This window comes from Varanus komodoensis, unplaced genomic scaffold (genome assembly GCF_004798865.1).
Source record: "Varanus komodoensis strain SLA01 unplaced genomic scaffold, ASM479886v1 scaffold32, whole genome shotgun sequence".
In the NCBI taxonomy this organism is placed as follows: Eukaryota; Metazoa; Chordata; class Lepidosauria; order Squamata; family Varanidae; genus Varanus; species Varanus komodoensis.
The window spans coordinates 8,353,424-8,371,137 of record NW_025335798.1 but is presented as its reverse complement, the minus strand read 5'-3'; the positions used below and the strand labels follow the sequence as shown (position 1 = coordinate 8,371,137).

Genomic DNA, 17,714 nt, shown 5'->3' with positions numbered 1-17,714 from the left:
GACAGAAGTTGCACTGAGAGTGAGTGAGGGAAAACAGTGAGGACCTGGTGGGCTCTGGTTACCGACCCCTAGAGAAGGTTTTAGCTATCTAAGCAACCATCTATTCTGCTACAAACTTGCTTGGTTACCAAGTTCAGCAGAAAAGGCTTATCTGTAAACCTTGCTTATAAAAACCCACAGAATCCCATGCTACTGTCAGACTATGTTGTGAATTAGAAAGATGACTGCCTTGGATGCACATTCTCAAGGGCTGCTTACTGGTATCCAGAAGAATCAGAATCAGGAGGAGGAAGGGAACACAGGAGGGGGCCTGGGAATGTGGGCCCACCCCCAAACATTGAGATGAGAGAAGTGAAGATGTTGATTTCAAGGCCAGAATCCCCAGGTGGGCAGCCAGTCTCTGGGAATAACCAAGATGTACAGCTGGCAGGAGGGGACTTGGAACAAGAGTGTTTCTCATATGCAGATTAGATACAGCTCTTGACCCCATGATGAATTGTTAGCAGAGTTAAGGTAAAGGTTCCCCCACACATGCGTTCCAGCCATGTCTATCTCTGGGGCTGGTGCTCATCTCCATTTGTAAGCCAAAGAGCCAATGTTGGGACAAAGCAGCAGGTGCTCACCCTGTTGTGTGAATTCAAACTGCTGACCTTCTGATCAACAACCCAGCGACTCAACAAGCAATTTACCCTGCTGCGCCATCCACATCCCCAGAAGACAGTGGCTTAGTTAGAGGATTGGTGTGCAGGGAGGAGAGTGTGCTTGTTTTCAGAATACCCTTCTTTAAGTGATGGGGACCAGGCATGCTCATAAGGAGAGCTCCTGGAAGTGAATACTAGACTGGGTTCAACTAACTGCTCTGTGCATGCTCAGAGATTCATTCAGAAAACGCTTTGATCAATGTTTTCCAATGAAGGTCTGTGGCTTTGAATGTACAAAGAGAGGACCCTGAGCTCATGAGAGACGACAGAATATCCACCGAGACTAGAACTGATCCCCACTCTCCCTGCATTCAGAAAGAAAGTAAAGGCACCATTTTAATTCAGTTTTTAAAATATAGTAGTTAAGGTTTTTGTTATGTCTTTACTTCTTTGTGATTCTTGTTTTCTTTTTAATATTTTGCATCCTGCATTGCCTGCCTGCCTGCCTATCTATCTATATCCCAGCAACCATATTCCTCCTTCGTGCGCTCCCCTCAACTTTATCCTCAACAACACCTACCCTATGAGGTAGATCAGGCTGAGTGTCTATGACTGATCCAAGGTAAGTTCCATCACTGAGCAGGGACTAGAATCCAAACTGCCCAAGTCCCTGTCCCACTCTAACCACTATGCAACACTGGCTTTTTCCAGAAAGGTGGTACAAAAATGTTTTAAACAAAAATACAGAAATTACAGTTTTCTTCATAAAATGGCTATCAACATCATGAAGTTGTAATAGGATGGATATTAAAAATACATCTACTATATGAATAGGTTGACATTTCTATATTTCAATTAAGACTCAATTTCTTACTTCAAAACTCTTAAAAGTCTGATTAAATCTTGTTAAATAATTAAATATATGGGTGCAACATTGTGAAAATGAAATAATTATCTAAGCTACCTGAACTAGTGTTGACTGGTAAGTCAATCTAAAATACCAAAAAACCTTCTGGCATGTAAAATATTATGAAGTCACTGCAGCAAGCACCCATGTTACATACCTGCTCATCCTTAAGGTGTCACAGATATAAAAGACTAACACATTTTGTTAGTTTGGCACTTAAAAAGAACTTTAAAAACTTCTCATTTTAGGACCTGCAATGAAGAACTCTAAATACCGTTTTTAAGTGCTGCATAGTTGGCTATTATGACGTACACACATAGACATGTCTTATGCAATTCAGAGACAAGGAAGAGCACACTTTCTCAAATATGAATCAACAATGTTGAAAAAGAAACTGGGTTGTCTCATACCGGTAAGTCCACACTGACATCAGTCCCATCCAGCAATGAGACTCGGCATGTAATTATAGACTTCTCATCTCCAGCTGCAGGGATGTGTGTTGCCGCTCGTTGAGCCTCTCTTAGTCTCTCCTTCTCAGCATGTTTGCGCATAGACCTGCGCCCAAGTGTTCGTCGAAAGAAACTCAGCATCGTTACTAAATAGGCAAAGAAAAAGAAGTTGTGAATGTTTCAAAGGGGAAAAAGAATGAGACATTACCACTAAGTTATTTCAAACAAAAGCAATTAAATATTCATCTTGTGTAATGTTTCTAAGCACACCTGTACTGCAGAAAAACAGTCACAAATTAGCTACCTGTAATGATCCCTTTATGGCCACATTCTTTGACACTTGTACCACCTAAGAAATGATCCCACCATGAAAATGGGCATTTGAAGAATTCAGGGGCTCCCTTGCAGATGCCTCCCGCAGCAACATACCCAAATCTTTCTGAGGAATAACTGGAATACCCAGATACTTGAGAATTGCAGGGGGAGAAGTAGGGATTTATGATAGACTTCTATAAGGATGAGTAAATATTTATTTAGAGTTTTTGTATGCCGTCCCATCGCTTAATGCCTCGGGATGGCTTATATACCCGCCGTATTTTTGGGCACCATACAGGACCACTATACAGGACCCACAACAGTATAGCTCAAAGGTGCACAACTACTACTGAAACATACATCTTGGAAATGCAAGTATTTGATACAGAAAGATGAACAACATGCCATACATAGTGAAGACAAATGCCCTTTTGTTTCTCAATAGCAAAAGTTACTGAAGTGGTACAAGCAAGGTTGCCAAGATCCTGTATTTATTAATGAATATGCTGGGATTTACACATTACTGGATACAAATGAATGGTTTCCAACTCAAATTCCATATTCATTTTCTTGTTGTAATAAAGGAGAGATTGGGCACTCATTATTTTTTTATAAGAACAGGTTTTATGGAATCTGTTGCAGATAAAGGTTTTGAGGTTAACAGAAGAATCCAACCCAACCACATGTTGTGCATATTAAGAGTACTCTACAGCCTGCACCTTGCATGACTCAGTTGTATCCAAACACCCTGGTTCCCTGACAGAAGTTTCATCCTCCACCATGCGCCAGAAAGGATAAACTGTGCATACGCCTTCCACCTTCTGCCTGTCTGGACTTGCCTGCCACATGCTATTGCTGTGAGAGGCTGGAATTCTTAAAAGGTCAAGTTGGCACAAAAGGAAGATTTAGATTTTAAACTACTCGAGAGATATTGCTTATGGCATAAACCCAGAGTAATAAGAATGTAATCTAATAATATCTACTCCCATTCAGAACACTACTCTCCAACAATTTATGGTTGAATTATTGGCCTTTAAAGAACTCTAGTCTTTTTATTCAAGTTTACTTTGAACCAAAGATGCAAACAAGTGAGGTTAGGGTTTTTAATGCAAATCAGAATTGAATTACTGTTTTACTGTTTTTACTGTGATGTTTTAAAATATTATATTATGTTGTTTTATATTGGTTTTATATTATATTCTGTATGCTTTTCTGTAAACTACTTGGAAATCCTGGGATGGCAAACATAAGGAAGTGACTTAAATAAACATATAAATAGACATGTTTGTGTGACTTCTGCCGGGAGTTATGGGTGAAAAGTGATGTTGTCATTTTCTCTTCTAGGTCTGCCATGTTATTCCTGGGCACCATCTGTCCTTGCTGTTCTCTTTTTTCAGTTTGTTGAGTAGGTCCTGTAGCTTGAAAAGACTGAATACATACAACTGTATCTTAAGGCCTCTAGGCTTGGCTGTAAATACAGGAGAATGTGGTATGTTTTGGATGGAAGCTGGAAGCATGTAAATATGCATGCATCTTATTAACTTTCCAATATAAGATAGTGCTTATATGGCCATTAAGCAGTTGTACACTCATGTCAGGAAAGTGATCTTGTTGCACTGACTGGTTGATATTCAGGTCAATAATGGGGTGAAAGTTAATCAAGTCAAAGTGGAACTTCTGAAGTATGCCTTGTCTATGAGTGTAGCACATAACAATGTCACCACTCCTCAGAAGAATTAATTCAATCTCTAGAACTTTAAATGGGGCAACTTCTTGTTTAACATCACACCACATGTGTTAACATCCAGTACCAGGATGATTCCATTAGCGGCAGCAACTTATTTGTGAACTGATTGTCACTGCAGTATCTCTCAATTTCATTTCCTTCTGATCTCATGCTTTACAATTCTGCCCTCCCAACTGCATGCACTGTACAAAAACAGTAGTGAGTATGGGATCTTGAAGGATCCCAGCATCTTCTCAAACTGGATGGAGTTAACTAGTGGGTGTTGCAGGGTTCGGTGCTCTTCAGCATCTTTATTAAAGATTTAGATAAGAAGTACAAGGAAAGATAATAAAATTTGAAGATGATACAAAACTGGGAATAGCGAACAACCTAGAAGACAGAATGAAGATCCAGGGTGACTTTGATAAACTTGTATGCTGGGCTGAAAGTAATAGAATGAGATTCAGTAAGGAAAAGTGCCAAGTCCTCAACTTTGGAAAAACAAGCCAAATAAAAAGGGGAATATGTAGCTCAATAGAACTGAAAAAGACCTCGGAGTTATTGTGGACAACAGGCTAAATATGAGTCAACAATACGATCAAGCTGCAAAAAGGGCAAATGTTATGTTGGGTTGCATTAGTATTAAATCATGAGAAGCAGTAGTTCCCCTATACTAGTCAGACTGCATCTGAAATAATTGTGTCCAGTTCTGAGCACCAAGCTTTAAGAAAGAGGCAGAAACATTAGAAAGGGTCCAGAGGAGGGTAGCAAAAATGTTCCAGGGTTTTGAAACACTACCCTATGAGAGACTAAGAGAACTGGGCATGTTCAGCTGTGAGAAGAGAAGACTGGGGGTGTGGGGGGGGGGGACATGAAGTCCTTCAAAGGCTGTCACAAAGAGGAAGATCTTCTCACTGATACCAGAATGTAGGACATGGAATAATCAATTAAAGAAACTGGACAGCCATCTGAATGAGATGGTGTAAACTGGTGTCCTCCAACAGCAGGGGGTTGAACCCAATGGCCTTTGTGGACTTTCCAACCCTACTGTTCTATGATACGTTATTAGGGGGTGGGTCTTCTGACCAGATGGAGGGAATTTAACCTGTTCTTGATGGGGCTGCAATCCCCTTGAAGGAACAAGTTCGTAGCTTGGGGGTGTCTCCTGAGCCCAGGTGCCTTCAGTGGCTCAGAGTGCCTTCTGTCAGATGCAGCTGATGGCTCAGCTACACCCCTATCTGGACAGAGATAGCCTGCTATCAGTTATCTAAACCCTGTAATCTCTAAACTATATTACTGCAATCCACTCTATGTGGGGCTGCCCTTAAAGACTATTGGGAAGCTGCAGCTTGTACAAAAAAGCAGCAGCCAAAATAATAACAGGGATCAGACAATCTGATCAGATAGCACCAATTGTGGCCTACTTGGCACTGGCTGTCTATCTTTCTGAGCCCAATTCAAGGTGTTGTTCTTAACTTATAAAGCCCTACACATCTTGGGATCAGGATAATGGGGGAATGCCTCTCCTGACCTCCTCCTACCTGGACACTATGATCAAATCTTGGAGCCTATCTCTGACTTCCACCTCCAAAGGAGGCTTGGTTGGTGGCAACAAGGAGAAGGGCCTTTTCAGTGGTGGCCTCCCAGTTTTGAAATGAGCTCCCCACTACGGTCTGTCTGGCACCAACCTTACTATCTTTTTGGGGCCAGGTAAAGACCATCCTCTATTGCGGGGCATTCAAGTAGCTTCTGGGGCCTGCTACCTGTTGAACAGGTTTAAATATTTTTTTTTATTTTCTTCTTTAAGTCACGGCTTTAAATTTTATATTATGAAATCATTAAAGGGTTACATGCTTTTAATACAATGTGTTCGTATTGGTATTGTTTTAATAGACTTTGTGCACCACCAAGAGAACTCTGGCTACTGATGGCACATAAATAAACAAACAAATGATTCAATGCGGGAGAAGTGTGGTGGTGAAGGGATTGAACCAAGACTCAGTGATTAGTCATGAAATGTAATCAATCTCATTTTCTGAACTACTGCTATTTGTTTCTACTTCTGCTTCTTCATCTTTGTCTTCATCATAGTTATCTAAAAAAAAATAAGGGTTTGCCCAGATTGAAACAAGCATCTCATTTCTTGTGTTTGTTTTTTTCTTGATTTTGATGTGTTTCCAAAGACTGACCAGATACTTTCACAGGGGTGTAGAAGAATAGACATGAAGCAAGAAGAATTAGAAACTGTACTGGGTAAAAGCCATGCCACCATATAACAGGAAGAAACTGTCTGTCAGAATCCCAGAGAAACCCTAGAATGTGTTCTGCACTTCGCAACATCTGAAAGTACATTTCCAACAATAAGTCCTAAGTGTCCTGATTCTTTTGTAATCCAGTCAAATGCAGAAGCAATATTATCATTATTTTTACTGCCTTTGAATCTGAGATTCAACAGATCTGTAGTACCATGAATTGGATGGCACCTAAACTCTTCCTGTTTCTGAATAGAATTTTTTGCTTTACTTTCTTCTCTACTTGTGTTCTCAAAGACACTTGTTTATATTTTTATTTATTTATTTAGGAGACTTCTATGCCGCCCCATTCGCCGAAGCCTCGGGGCAGCTTACATCCATAAATAAACTTCCTTAAAATAATATAAATTAACAGTAATTATATCTTGGCTATTTTGTAAGGAATGCTTGACAAAAGAGCTTGTCTGAGTCAGAGCAGAGACTACTGAAGAAACTGGTTTAGAATATTCAGGGAGTCCTGCAGCTGAACCCAGAAGGCATCCTTATCATTTACAATGTTCCTTATACTTCTGGGAACATTAAGACCCTTGACTGTTACTGATTCTTAAATAGCTTTGTTGTTTTTTAGTTAATTTTCAAAGGAGATTACCATTTTACCCCACTGAATTTTACTACAGAAATTCACTGTCACCATTTTGCTTTTGCACGTTTTTCTTCTTGCTTCTTCCTGAAAACTGCAACAACAACACGAGTAGTTTTTACATGTTTTATAACTTTCACTCATGTATCTTTTGGAGGATGTTGGCTTTTGTGAGATCGTTAAGAAGAAAGTATAGCCCATGATAAACATGTAATGTAATGGATGAACTTATTACAGAAATGTGGCTATTTATCCATTCTGATATCCCATGCCATTTTCACCTTGTCAGTCAGTATAACAGATACTTCATTACTCTCAATTTTCTGCAGGATTTCATATTTTATAACTCATACACCTATTCTTTCCTGCTTCAATGCTTCTGTAAAAAGCATTTAAAAGGATAGAAATAGATCAACCAACAATACCAACAAAACAAAAGCCACAAGCAAAAATGAGTCAGAAATTTTTTTCTTGTGACAATAACAAAGTCTCAGTGACAGAAATGCATCTTGCTCCTGACCTTAGAGCAAAAGAACTGATATTGTACATAGTTGGGAAGCTCCATTTTTTCTTGGCCGTCACATCAATATTCTTTTCCTAAACAAGAAATTAAAGGGGCTACAGAGTTCTATGCACACATGTATAGCATTACCTATAACTACACTCCCAGCATAAAATACCCTACAAGATGATATTTCATGAGAGGTGTGAGGCAGATGAAAGTAGCTAGGAAAGTTACCAACATGCATGGATGGAGGAATTCTGTGCATATTTAAACTCACAGAGGCTCATCATCATAACTAAGCATGTAACTAATGTATGTAATTATTGTGAACATGTGTGAAGCTCCAACATGAAGCTGAAAAGATCATTACTGAGATCAGAACAAAAGTTGGAATCTGAACTGTAACCTACCAAGCAAGGCAACATTGCAACTGTAAGTCATCCCATACAGTCTTCTTTTAAAACAACATATACACCCCAGTATAGTAGTTGGATTCAAAGCACACAAAACACCACTGGTATCTTTTTAAAATTACCATGAACTACAGTGCCAATTAATTTCACATTTCGGCTAACATTCAGTTTTGTTATAACTTGTGAAGCCTGCAAATATCAGAACTAGTAAATAGGGAGCATAATAGTGTTTCTGAATAGGCTTCTGACAACGATTCAAAACAGACTACAGCTTGCATTCCACCTATTTGAACCATGAAAGCTTAAATTTCTGCTTCCTATGAGATACTTCATACTCTCTAGGTAAAGGAAGGTTTTCACAACACCAATATTAGTAATACCTGTATATACCTAGCCTTATGCTACCTGCTGTATGCATATGGCAAGGGTGGATAGGCTTGTGGGATTTAATTTCCTTGGGGAGAACCCCAAGATCTCCCCACTGGAGCTTGGTACAAAGACACAGGCTGAGTTCACATGACACACCAAACAACTCTGCTGCACTGTTTTCACAGCATGTGGACTTCTGCTGAACTTACTGCTCAGAGGCTCACATGGCTGCCCAGGCAGTGTGGTTTTTACACTGCCTGCCCTGTTGTCCCAGCCCTGCCATGCAGTCCAGGAGCCACCATGAACGAAATCCCTATCTTTCCCCTGTTCTTGCCTATGGACCACAACAACCTCCTCCCGACTGGTCCACTGTAGTCCTGAGGTGGGCTGCTCCTTTACCACACCCAGTTCCAACCATGTCTGCTATGCTTTCCAACAGCTCCAGCCCCCACAGATATTTCTGTTAAGTGAAAACAAACAGTATTCCTGTGATTCACCCATTCTTCCTCCGTGTATTTTTGTACTGTTTACCTGTTTCCAAAAGTAAGCAGGGAGACGGACCCATAGCTTGGTCAATGGGAATAAATGGCACAATAGCACGTCTTTCTAGGGAGCTCATGGTAGAGACTGAAGGCTAGAAATGACCACTTCCACAGCCACTTTTGCCAGGGGATTCTATGGTGCTTCTATAACAATAATGGTCAAATGATGATCTTGGGTCTTGATGACTGGAGAAGCTGCAGTGAAGCCTTAGATCATGCGTGGGTCCTCAAACTAAGGCCCGGGAGCTGGATCTAACCCGCCATGCCCATGTGGACCCATTGCGCCCATGCATGCGCCCACCACTGCTCACCTTGCCCCGCACACAGGGAGGCAGCGGTTTGGTCGCTCGGAGAAAACAATCTCCAAGCGAGCAAGTCGCTGCCTCGTGCTCCTGCCTCACTTCACCTCCCCTTGCATGCCCGCCCGCCTGCGTCTCACCATGTGCCCTGTCCCCGCCTGCACGCACCGCCCCTGCCCCCTCATCGGTCCGCGTGCACCGCCAGCACCACCTTTCTGGCCCGCAGCTAGCACTGGCACCTTTCAACTGGCCCCATGCCCCAGATCTTTGATTCTCTCCCTGTTTTCAGAAAACTAATTCTACCACACAAGAACTGTGGAAGTGGATCCAGGCAACAAAACAGACTTGTAACAGCAGGATTTCACCATGGTTTCTTGCACTGTGTGAACCCATCCATACACTTTGAATTACAGAATTCTTATCAAAGGAAATTGTTTTCAGTTCTAGAATTGATTGGAGCTCACAACACTTCTACACAAAAATTCATTCCTGGTCAGCTCAGGTTTTCTTCATTTAATCCAAGAGTGGGCAATTTGCAACCCTCTCAATTTGTTGACCTTTAAGTCCCATCAACCCTGGCCAAGAGAGCTTATGATAAGGGTTCATGAGAGTAGTAAGCCAAAACATTTGAACTGCCACAAGCTGCCCACCTGATTTTAGCAGCAGAATTTAGGTGTGTTTCGGGGGGGGGGGACTGCTATGTTGCTGCTATGGAGGGTGAGAAATTCTCGCCTATCCAATGAAAATCAGTTAGGTGAAAGCTTATGCAAGTTTACATGGAAAAAAGCCTACAACTCCGAACATGCTCCAGCTGCTATGACAGGGATTATAGACCTTTTTCCTGCCTAAACTTACACAGGATTGCACTTTTAGAGATCTGTCAACAGGTCCACATCTACTTGCCCACTCCTGTTAGAATGCCTGAAAGAAGCATTAAAAAGAATTTCCCCAATATCAAACAGATGCTAGTAGAACAGGCCAAATTACAGAGGCAAGAACATTTCAGTTTTAGAAAGCATAAATATAACATGCTAAACTCTCCAAACATTATATAAAACCAGACAATAAGGTTGCATAGCATATTTTGTTTAAAGAACAGGGCCAGTCCCCAGAAAAGGAAGGAAATGCTCTGTTACCAAGTCCCAAAAGGAGGGTCCTAAAGTTATTCACAAGCACTGAATGAGTTTTTTGTTTTTGGTAGAGCGGTCTTAATTATACTCCCTGGAAATTGGAAAAGGGTTCTCCATGCTTTGCTTCCTTGCTCAGCCAAATAACCTAAGTGCAAATACCTTCCTGAAATAATCATTCATAGCTACACAATGAGGCTCATTTTATAATGCAAGAATCATGGTTTTAAGTGAAAATCACCTTGGTTCAAAGAAAGAAAAGAAAAAATGAGAAAGAGAATACATGAGCAACATATTGTATAAATGATAATAGAAAAGCAAAATGGAGAGGTCACCAAAATCACAGGGAATAGGAAGAAGAAATATGGTCAATATAGGGTATTAACCATCCTTCTGCAAATGGCCTCTAGGAAAGAATGAATCTGAAATGATGTTTTTCCACCCCGAAAACACAATTTTCTGGCTGCAGTTTTAAATAGAATTCTAACATGTGTGAACAGCTTTTTAGCACATCAGCAGAACAGATGTATATGGACCATTTCTGTGTAAAAAAACCTGCATGGAGCCTTCTCACCATCTCACATTCAGTTACATATACTAAGTATAAATATGCTTGTTTCATTACATTAGGATATTTCATTGTATGCTACAATACGCTTGGAAAAAAAGAGTACCACCAGATATATTGAGAGTGGTCATAATATACCACTCTCAAGGAGGAAATGGGTTAAACCTCAGCCTTATAAAGCAACACCTGAGCTAGTACAGAGTGCATTATACTCATAATTCACAAACCACATCAAGCATATTTGCAAGAGCCCAGGATACAACTCCCACAAATGTCTGAGCGCTAACAAATTCCTTATTTATTAGACAACCACCAAAAAGATTAAAAATAAACTAGCATATCCCATAATAGCTCAATAATAAGAACTAGAAAGCCCCCATAAAAATCTAAAAAATCAGGTGGAGAGGGAAGGAGGGATCAAATATCAGACATTTTCCCTTTCGATAAAAGGCCACCCCTTGTCACGAGCAATACAAGTGCAGAATTGAAAATCACAAACAATAAGCACGGAATACAGGTGGGAAGCTTGAGATTCTGAACAACTGAGAAATGTATTTACTGAATAAAATCATCATGAATTATTACACGGGCTCTACATCTACACATACCCCCCCCCCCGCGGGCAAGAATCAGACGCGATCATTCAGCACGTTTGTTCAGGTTTGTTTGCTTTTTAAAAAAAAAAAAACGGTCACTGTCTAACCGTTCCGATGCACTTCGCCCTTATATTTACCATCCCTAATCCCGCCTTTATCCCAGTTTGCAGCCAAAAGCCCCCTCAGAATGAAGCGCGAGACACTCGACGGCAGGGCCACCGGAGCGACCGCGGAAAGAAGCGCCAGGCTGGGGAGAAAAGCATCGCTCGAGACCACCAAACGGCAAGCAAACGGGAGAAGGTGGCCTGCCCAAGCTGGAAAGGGTCGCCATCCATTCGCCAGGGGCTGGAAGGCTGGCGAGACCCGAGCAGCCCTCGAACGGGGCGCGGCCCCACCGAGGACCCTGCGCGCCACCGCCAGACGGACTCCCGGGCGAGCCCAGAACCTGCCTGGGCACCCCGCTCCCGCGGAGGAAAGGCGAAGGCACGGTCGGGATGGAAGCGGCCCTTTCCCTCCCTGGAAGCGAAGCGAGCCCCAGTGCGCGCAACCACTCACCAGCCTGCCTCCCCGGTTCTCGCGCGCGGCTCTTTCTCTCGACCCGTCGGCGGCTCTGAGGCGAACGAATCCTGCGGGAGCTCCGCGAGGAGGGAGATGAGGGACGGGACGAGGGGCGGAGGCTAATGGCCGCGGAGCGAGGCCCAGGCGCCGCCTCTCTCCTCCTCCTCCCCTCCGCCCCGCCCCGCGTCTTCACGCGCCCACCGGGAGGACGCGCGGCCGGCGCGAGTGACGACAAAGCGAGCGGCCGTGCCCGGGGCTTGGCCGCGGCTCTTGCGAAGCGGTGCCGCGCGTGGGCAGTTTTCAAATCACGCTCTGGCTTTGACTATCTCGGGGTTATTCACGCATCTCACGAAGTGAGCCCTGCCCACGAAACCCTGTGGTGGATATATGTGCCTTCAAGGGGCCACGGCCGCCTGCAGTATGGATCTAGTTTGCATGAAGGCAGCGAATCCTAATGTACTTACCGCTGAGTCGGCCTTATTATTACTGCTCAGTGTTTGGTCCGCTCCAGCACGGCTTTTCTAATGTTCTTATGTTGATATTTCTCAAGGTATCCAAGCCTAGCCATTCAGAAGTAAGTCGCTGACAAGTTCCAAAAGATTTACTCTCGAGTCAGTGTGTATAGTTCTGAGCCCAATAAAAGACAGGAGTTAAGAAAACCTACTAGCATTACATACCTTCGGGCCTAACCACGGAAAAGTGGGAAAGAAAATTGCAGCAGAAAAGTGGAAAAGAAAAGGTTAAAATTATTATTATTATTATTATAGCATTTCTATGCCGCCCCTTGCCGAAACCTCGGGGCGGCTTACAACATGATAAAATACATTGAAATACAATAGTACATAATAAATTACCATTAAATATAAAAATACAAAGAATACATTGATTTACAAAAATAAAATTAAAATTATCAGTATAAAATAAAAATATAGGAGGAGAAAGAGAAGGAAGAAGAAGTTGCCCTGGCCAGATCATATGTTTTAACAATTGAAATGATGTTTAAATAAAAAGGTCTTTACCTGGCGCCGAAAAACCAGTAACGACGGTGCCAGGCGGACCTCTTTGGGGAGTGAATTCCATAGGTTGGGCGCCACCGCAGAGAAAGCCCTCCTCCGGGTACTTACTCTCCTAATTTCTTTCATGGAGGGTTCCCGGAGAAGGGACTCTCCCGCAGATCTCAAAGGGCGGTCGGGCATATACGGACGTAAGCGCTCGTTCAGGTAGCCAGGACCCAAGCCGTTTAGGGCTTTGTAGGTCATAATCAACACCTTGAATTGGGCCCGGGCTTCAATGGGAAGCCAGTGAAGCTGACGGAGGACTGGAGTCATGTGAGCATAACGCCCCATCCCCGTCAGCAACCTGGCAGCTCTATTTTGCACCAATTGAAGTGTTCGGACTGTCTTCAGGGGAAGCCCCACGTAAAGCGCGTTACAGAAGTCTAGGCGGGAAGTCACCAGCGCGTGTGTCACCGTCGCCAGGCAGTCGTACTCCAGGTAGGGGCGCAGCTGATTAATCAGCCAACGCTGAAGGAAGGCGCTCCTCGCCACCACTGTCACCTGAGCTTCCAAAGAAAGCTCCGGGTCGAGGAGTACTCCTAAGCTGCGGACCTTATCCCTAAGAGGGAGTGTTGCACCATTCAGGACCAGGTCAAATCCACCCTCTCCGAAACCCGATCCGCCAACCAACAGGACCTCCGTCTTGTCTGGGTTGAGTTTCAGTTTATTGGCCCTCAACCATTCCCTTACCTCGGTCAAGCACCGGTTCAGCACAGCCACTGCCTCATCTGGGTTAGTGGAGAATGAGAGGTAAAGCTGGGTATCATCAGCGTATTGATGATTCCGCAGCCCACACCTCCTGATGACCTCTCCCAGCGGTTTCATATAGATGTTAAATAGCAGAGGGGATAGAATGGAGCCCTGTGGTACCCCATGGCATAGCTGCCATGACGTAGAGACATGGTCCCCCAGCACTACCTTCTGGAATCGACCGTTGAGATAGGAGCGGAACCACTGCAAAGCAGTGCCTCCAACCCCCAATCCCGCAAGTCTGTCCAGAAGGATACCATGGTCGATGGTATCGAAAGCCGCCGAGAGGTCCAGAAGAACCAACAGGGATGTACTCCCCCTGTCCTTCTCCCTGCACAGGTCGTCGTACAGGGCGACCAAGGCAGATTCAGTACTGTACCCGGGTCTGAAGCCGGACTGAAAAGGATCCAGATAATCAGTTTCATCCAAGAGTGCTTGGAGTTGTCCCGCCACCACTCGCTCCAACACCTTGCCCAGAAATGGGATGTTGGCCACAGGTCTATAGTTAGTGGCCATCTCTGGATCCAGTGACGCTTTCTTCAGGACCGGTCGTATTACCGCCTCCTTTAAAGGGGCAGGCACTCGACCCTCCCTCAGAGAAGCGTTAACCACTTCCAAGATCCAGGTCCCAATCCCGTGCTTGGAGTTATTTATTAGCCAAGACGGGCAAGGATCCAATAGGCAAGTGGTAGGACGTACTCTTCCAAGCACCTTGTCCACATCATTGGGCCGCAATAATTGAAATTCCTCCCATAATTTTGGACCAGACGGTGGCATTGGCGATTCCTCAGAGACCTCTGATTCATTAGTGGAGTCCAGCTCGTGACGAATCTGAGCGATTTTCTCCCTGAAATGCCTGGCAAAGTCGTCACAGCGGGCCTTCGAGGGTGGCATCGGACTTCCTTAGGACCCAGGCGAACCAGGCCTTGCACCACTCGAAAAAGCTCCGCTGGACGGCATTGTGAAGAGGCAATGGAAGCGGAAAAAAACTTCTTTTTCGCCGCCTTCACTGCCACAGCATAGGCCCGATAGTGGGCTCTCAAGTGTGTTCGGTCAGATTCATCCCGTGATTTCCTCCACCTACGCTCTAGCCGTCTCCCAACTCGCTTCATCGCCCGTAATTCAGGTGTATACCAAGGGGAAGAGCGGACTCTGCCCGGTGGGAGAGGACGCTTAGGAGCGATCGTGTCCACAGCCCTGGTCATCTCTCCGTTCCACAGTTCGACCAGAGCCTCGACAGGAGCACCAGTCTTGTCAGCCGGAAACTCCCCCAGGGCCTTCAGGAATCCGTCCGGATCCATCCGGCTCCGGGGGCGGGCCAATACAATCGGGTCCGCACTCTTATAGAGGGAGAGGCCACTCTCGAGCACAAACCTCACCAGGAGGTGATCTGACCATGACAGGGGAGTCAAACATAAGTTCTTCACCCTCAGGTCATCCTCTACCTGCCCCGTCGTGAATACCAGGTCCAGAGTGTGTCCACGTTCATGGGTTGGGCCAATGACATGTTGAGACAGGCCCATGGCTGTCATAGAGGCCATGAAGTCCTGAGCCGCCCCGGTCAGTCCAGACTCGGCATGGAGATTGAAGTCCCCCAGGACCAACATCCTGGGGGTCCTCAACACCAGGTCCGAGACGGTCTCTGTCAGCTCAGATAGGGAGACTGCTGGGCAGAAAGGTGCACGGTACACCAATAGAATCCCCAATCTGTCTCGTTCGCCCAACACCAAGTAGAGGCACTCCAGCCCTGGTCTCAAAGGGACCGGAAGACCCGTGAGAGAGATGGAGGCTCTGTGAACCAACGCGACTCCCCCTCCCCTCCCTTCTGGGCGTGAACAGTGTTGAACCAGATACCCGGGCGGGCACAACTGGGAGAGGGCAACATCCCCTCCCTCTCCCGCCCAGGTCTCCGTTATGCAAGCCAGGTCAGCCCCCTCATCCACAATCAAGTCATGGATGAGGGAAGATTGATTATTGACCGACCTGGCATTGAGCAGCAGCACTGTCAGACCCGAGGGGTGGTTGACAAGGCTACCTGGCGCCCTCTGGTTGGGGGCAGGATCAGAAGGAGGGACAGGTGTCAGCCATCTGTCCATCCTTCTTCTACGTGGACACGTTAAGCCCCTATTGTTGTAACGACCAAAGCCCGTGACCACGCCAATAGCAGCCCCCGTGGGTTCCCCAGGATATATAAACGTCGACATGGCCAGGAATGACTCAAAGCACTGATTAAAGCAGGGTAAGATTATAAAGTAGGTCGAAGGAGGAGAAAAAGAATGATAAAAAGAAAAAAAGAAAAAGAAAAAAGAAAAAGGGGATCCTTCCTCTTCCCTGAGAATCAGCAGTAGGCAAGCCTATTTCAACAAGAGTCCATGGCCAGCCCAGCCCCCCTCTCGTCCCCCCAAACGGCACCCCAAACGGCAGCAACCCCTTTGGTCGCCGGCCCGAGGCCACCGGCCCCGGCCGTTGCCGCGGCTTTGACTCCGCAGGGCGCCTCCGAGACCCGCCCCGTCGCGCAGCGCGCGCGCCCGATCACCTGGGCCGGCGGGCGGCGCTCTCCGGCGCCGCGTGCAGCCGCGCTGGCCGGTGGAGCTGGCTGCCGTCGAGGTCGCAGCCACGTGCGTCTGCCTGCATTCGCTTGCCCGGGAGCGGCGTGATCTTTCCCAGTTCCGTATGTTTCAAGTGTTGGGACTACAGCTCCCATTATCCCCGGGCATTAAGGTTCCTGTCTAACATGGCTGTAGCATGCCAAGCTGGGAAAAAGTTACTTCTCAAAACCTTATTTTTCCACCCCTGCCACCCTTTTATATTTCACTTGCAGGTAATAGTCTGATTGCTTTTGTTTAGTGGATTGATTTTAGTAATGGTCTTTCACTTCTTTAAAGTGTCAACCCCCTACTACCTTCAGTTCCCTTTGGTCTCATGCGTTATTTGGATTGTGAGCCTCTAGGGAGGGGAATTGGAATATTTTAATCAGCTACAGCTCCTAATGTATGCCAGACACTACTATAAATGATTAAATAAATGGAACAAAGAATTATGTATTCTCATTTACCAGGACAGTCCATGTTTGGCAAAACTAGTAAATTTTCCATCTTTTCTTGCTAGTGTTGTATTTTAGAGAATGCTCTTGTAAATATATGTATTTTCTTTCCCTAGCCTCTAGAAAGCTGAGTGTGAGGTGGGTATAGGGCAGTGGTGATGGTCTCTCAGAGATCTCTCTCTGTGGCCATGCAAGCTGAGTTGCCCCAACATCACCCCAGCGGCCAAGCATTGGATAACAGCACACATAGGGGCCATGCGCATGCTCAGAAAGTAGTGCTGCCAGGCGATGATGTCACAAGCCGTGACACATAGGCCGCGACTCATCCGAGCTTTCACATGGCTGGTCAGTGCACTGCCAAGGAGATATATATTTGCTTGAATGGGCTGTTTTCAGGTTTTATTGCAGTGTTAGCACTTTGCAATAAATAAGTAGGTTTGGGGCATTTGGTCTCTAAAAGGTTCATCCTCACTTGGTTTGGGTTAGAAAAACAAGGTGTCCCGGGCATGATTCTGATTTTTGGAAAGTGTTTAGAATGGGCAGAAATGATGAACCTTGCAGAAAAAGCCTTGCAGAGGAGTTTTCAAAATTGCCCTCTTTAATGGACCTTTAGCCCTATATTAGGGTTAGGGGAGTGCACCAGGATAGGGTTAGGCCAGTGGTGGCAGACCTATGGCACGAGTGCCACAGTGGGCACGGAGAGCCCTCTCTGTCGGCATGCAAACTAAGTCACCCCAGCATCGCCCCAGCAGCCGAGCATCGGATAACAGCACACATAGGGGCCATGCGCATGTTTGGAAAGGAGAAGCGGTGCCAGGGAATGTCACATTCCGCGACTCATTAACTGCGACTCCTCCAAGCTTTTGCATGGTCGGTCAGTGTGCTACCAAGGATATATATTTGGTTGGACTGGCTGCAAGTTGTTTTTTCTAAACTAAAACCTCAGTTTTCAGGTTTTA

General features: G+C 45.2%; 1 protein-coding gene across 9 annotated transcripts in view; it reads right to left on the bottom strand.

Annotated features, from left to right (window-relative positions):
• The window catches only part of EPB41L5 (erythrocyte membrane protein band 4.1 like 5), an 86,947-nt gene extending 74,892 nt beyond the window's left edge, over window positions 1–12,055 (bottom strand). For 8 of the 9 annotated variants that reach the window (XR_006415492.1, XR_006415493.1, XM_044437972.1 and 5 more), the window contains exons 1-2: window positions 11,905–12,055; window positions 1,959–2,143 (exon numbers count right to left, since the gene is read on the bottom strand). Coding sequence is in view for 7 of the 9 variants with exons in the window: in XM_044437972.1 (XP_044293907.1) it covers window positions 1,959–2,138 (180 nt within the window). In the remaining 2 variants the exon portion in view is untranslated. The remainder of the gene's footprint in view (window positions 1–1,958; window positions 2,144–11,904) is intronic. The other variant, XM_044437973.1, reaches the window with a different exon arrangement.
• Window positions 12,056–17,714: the final 5,659 nt, after the last annotated feature.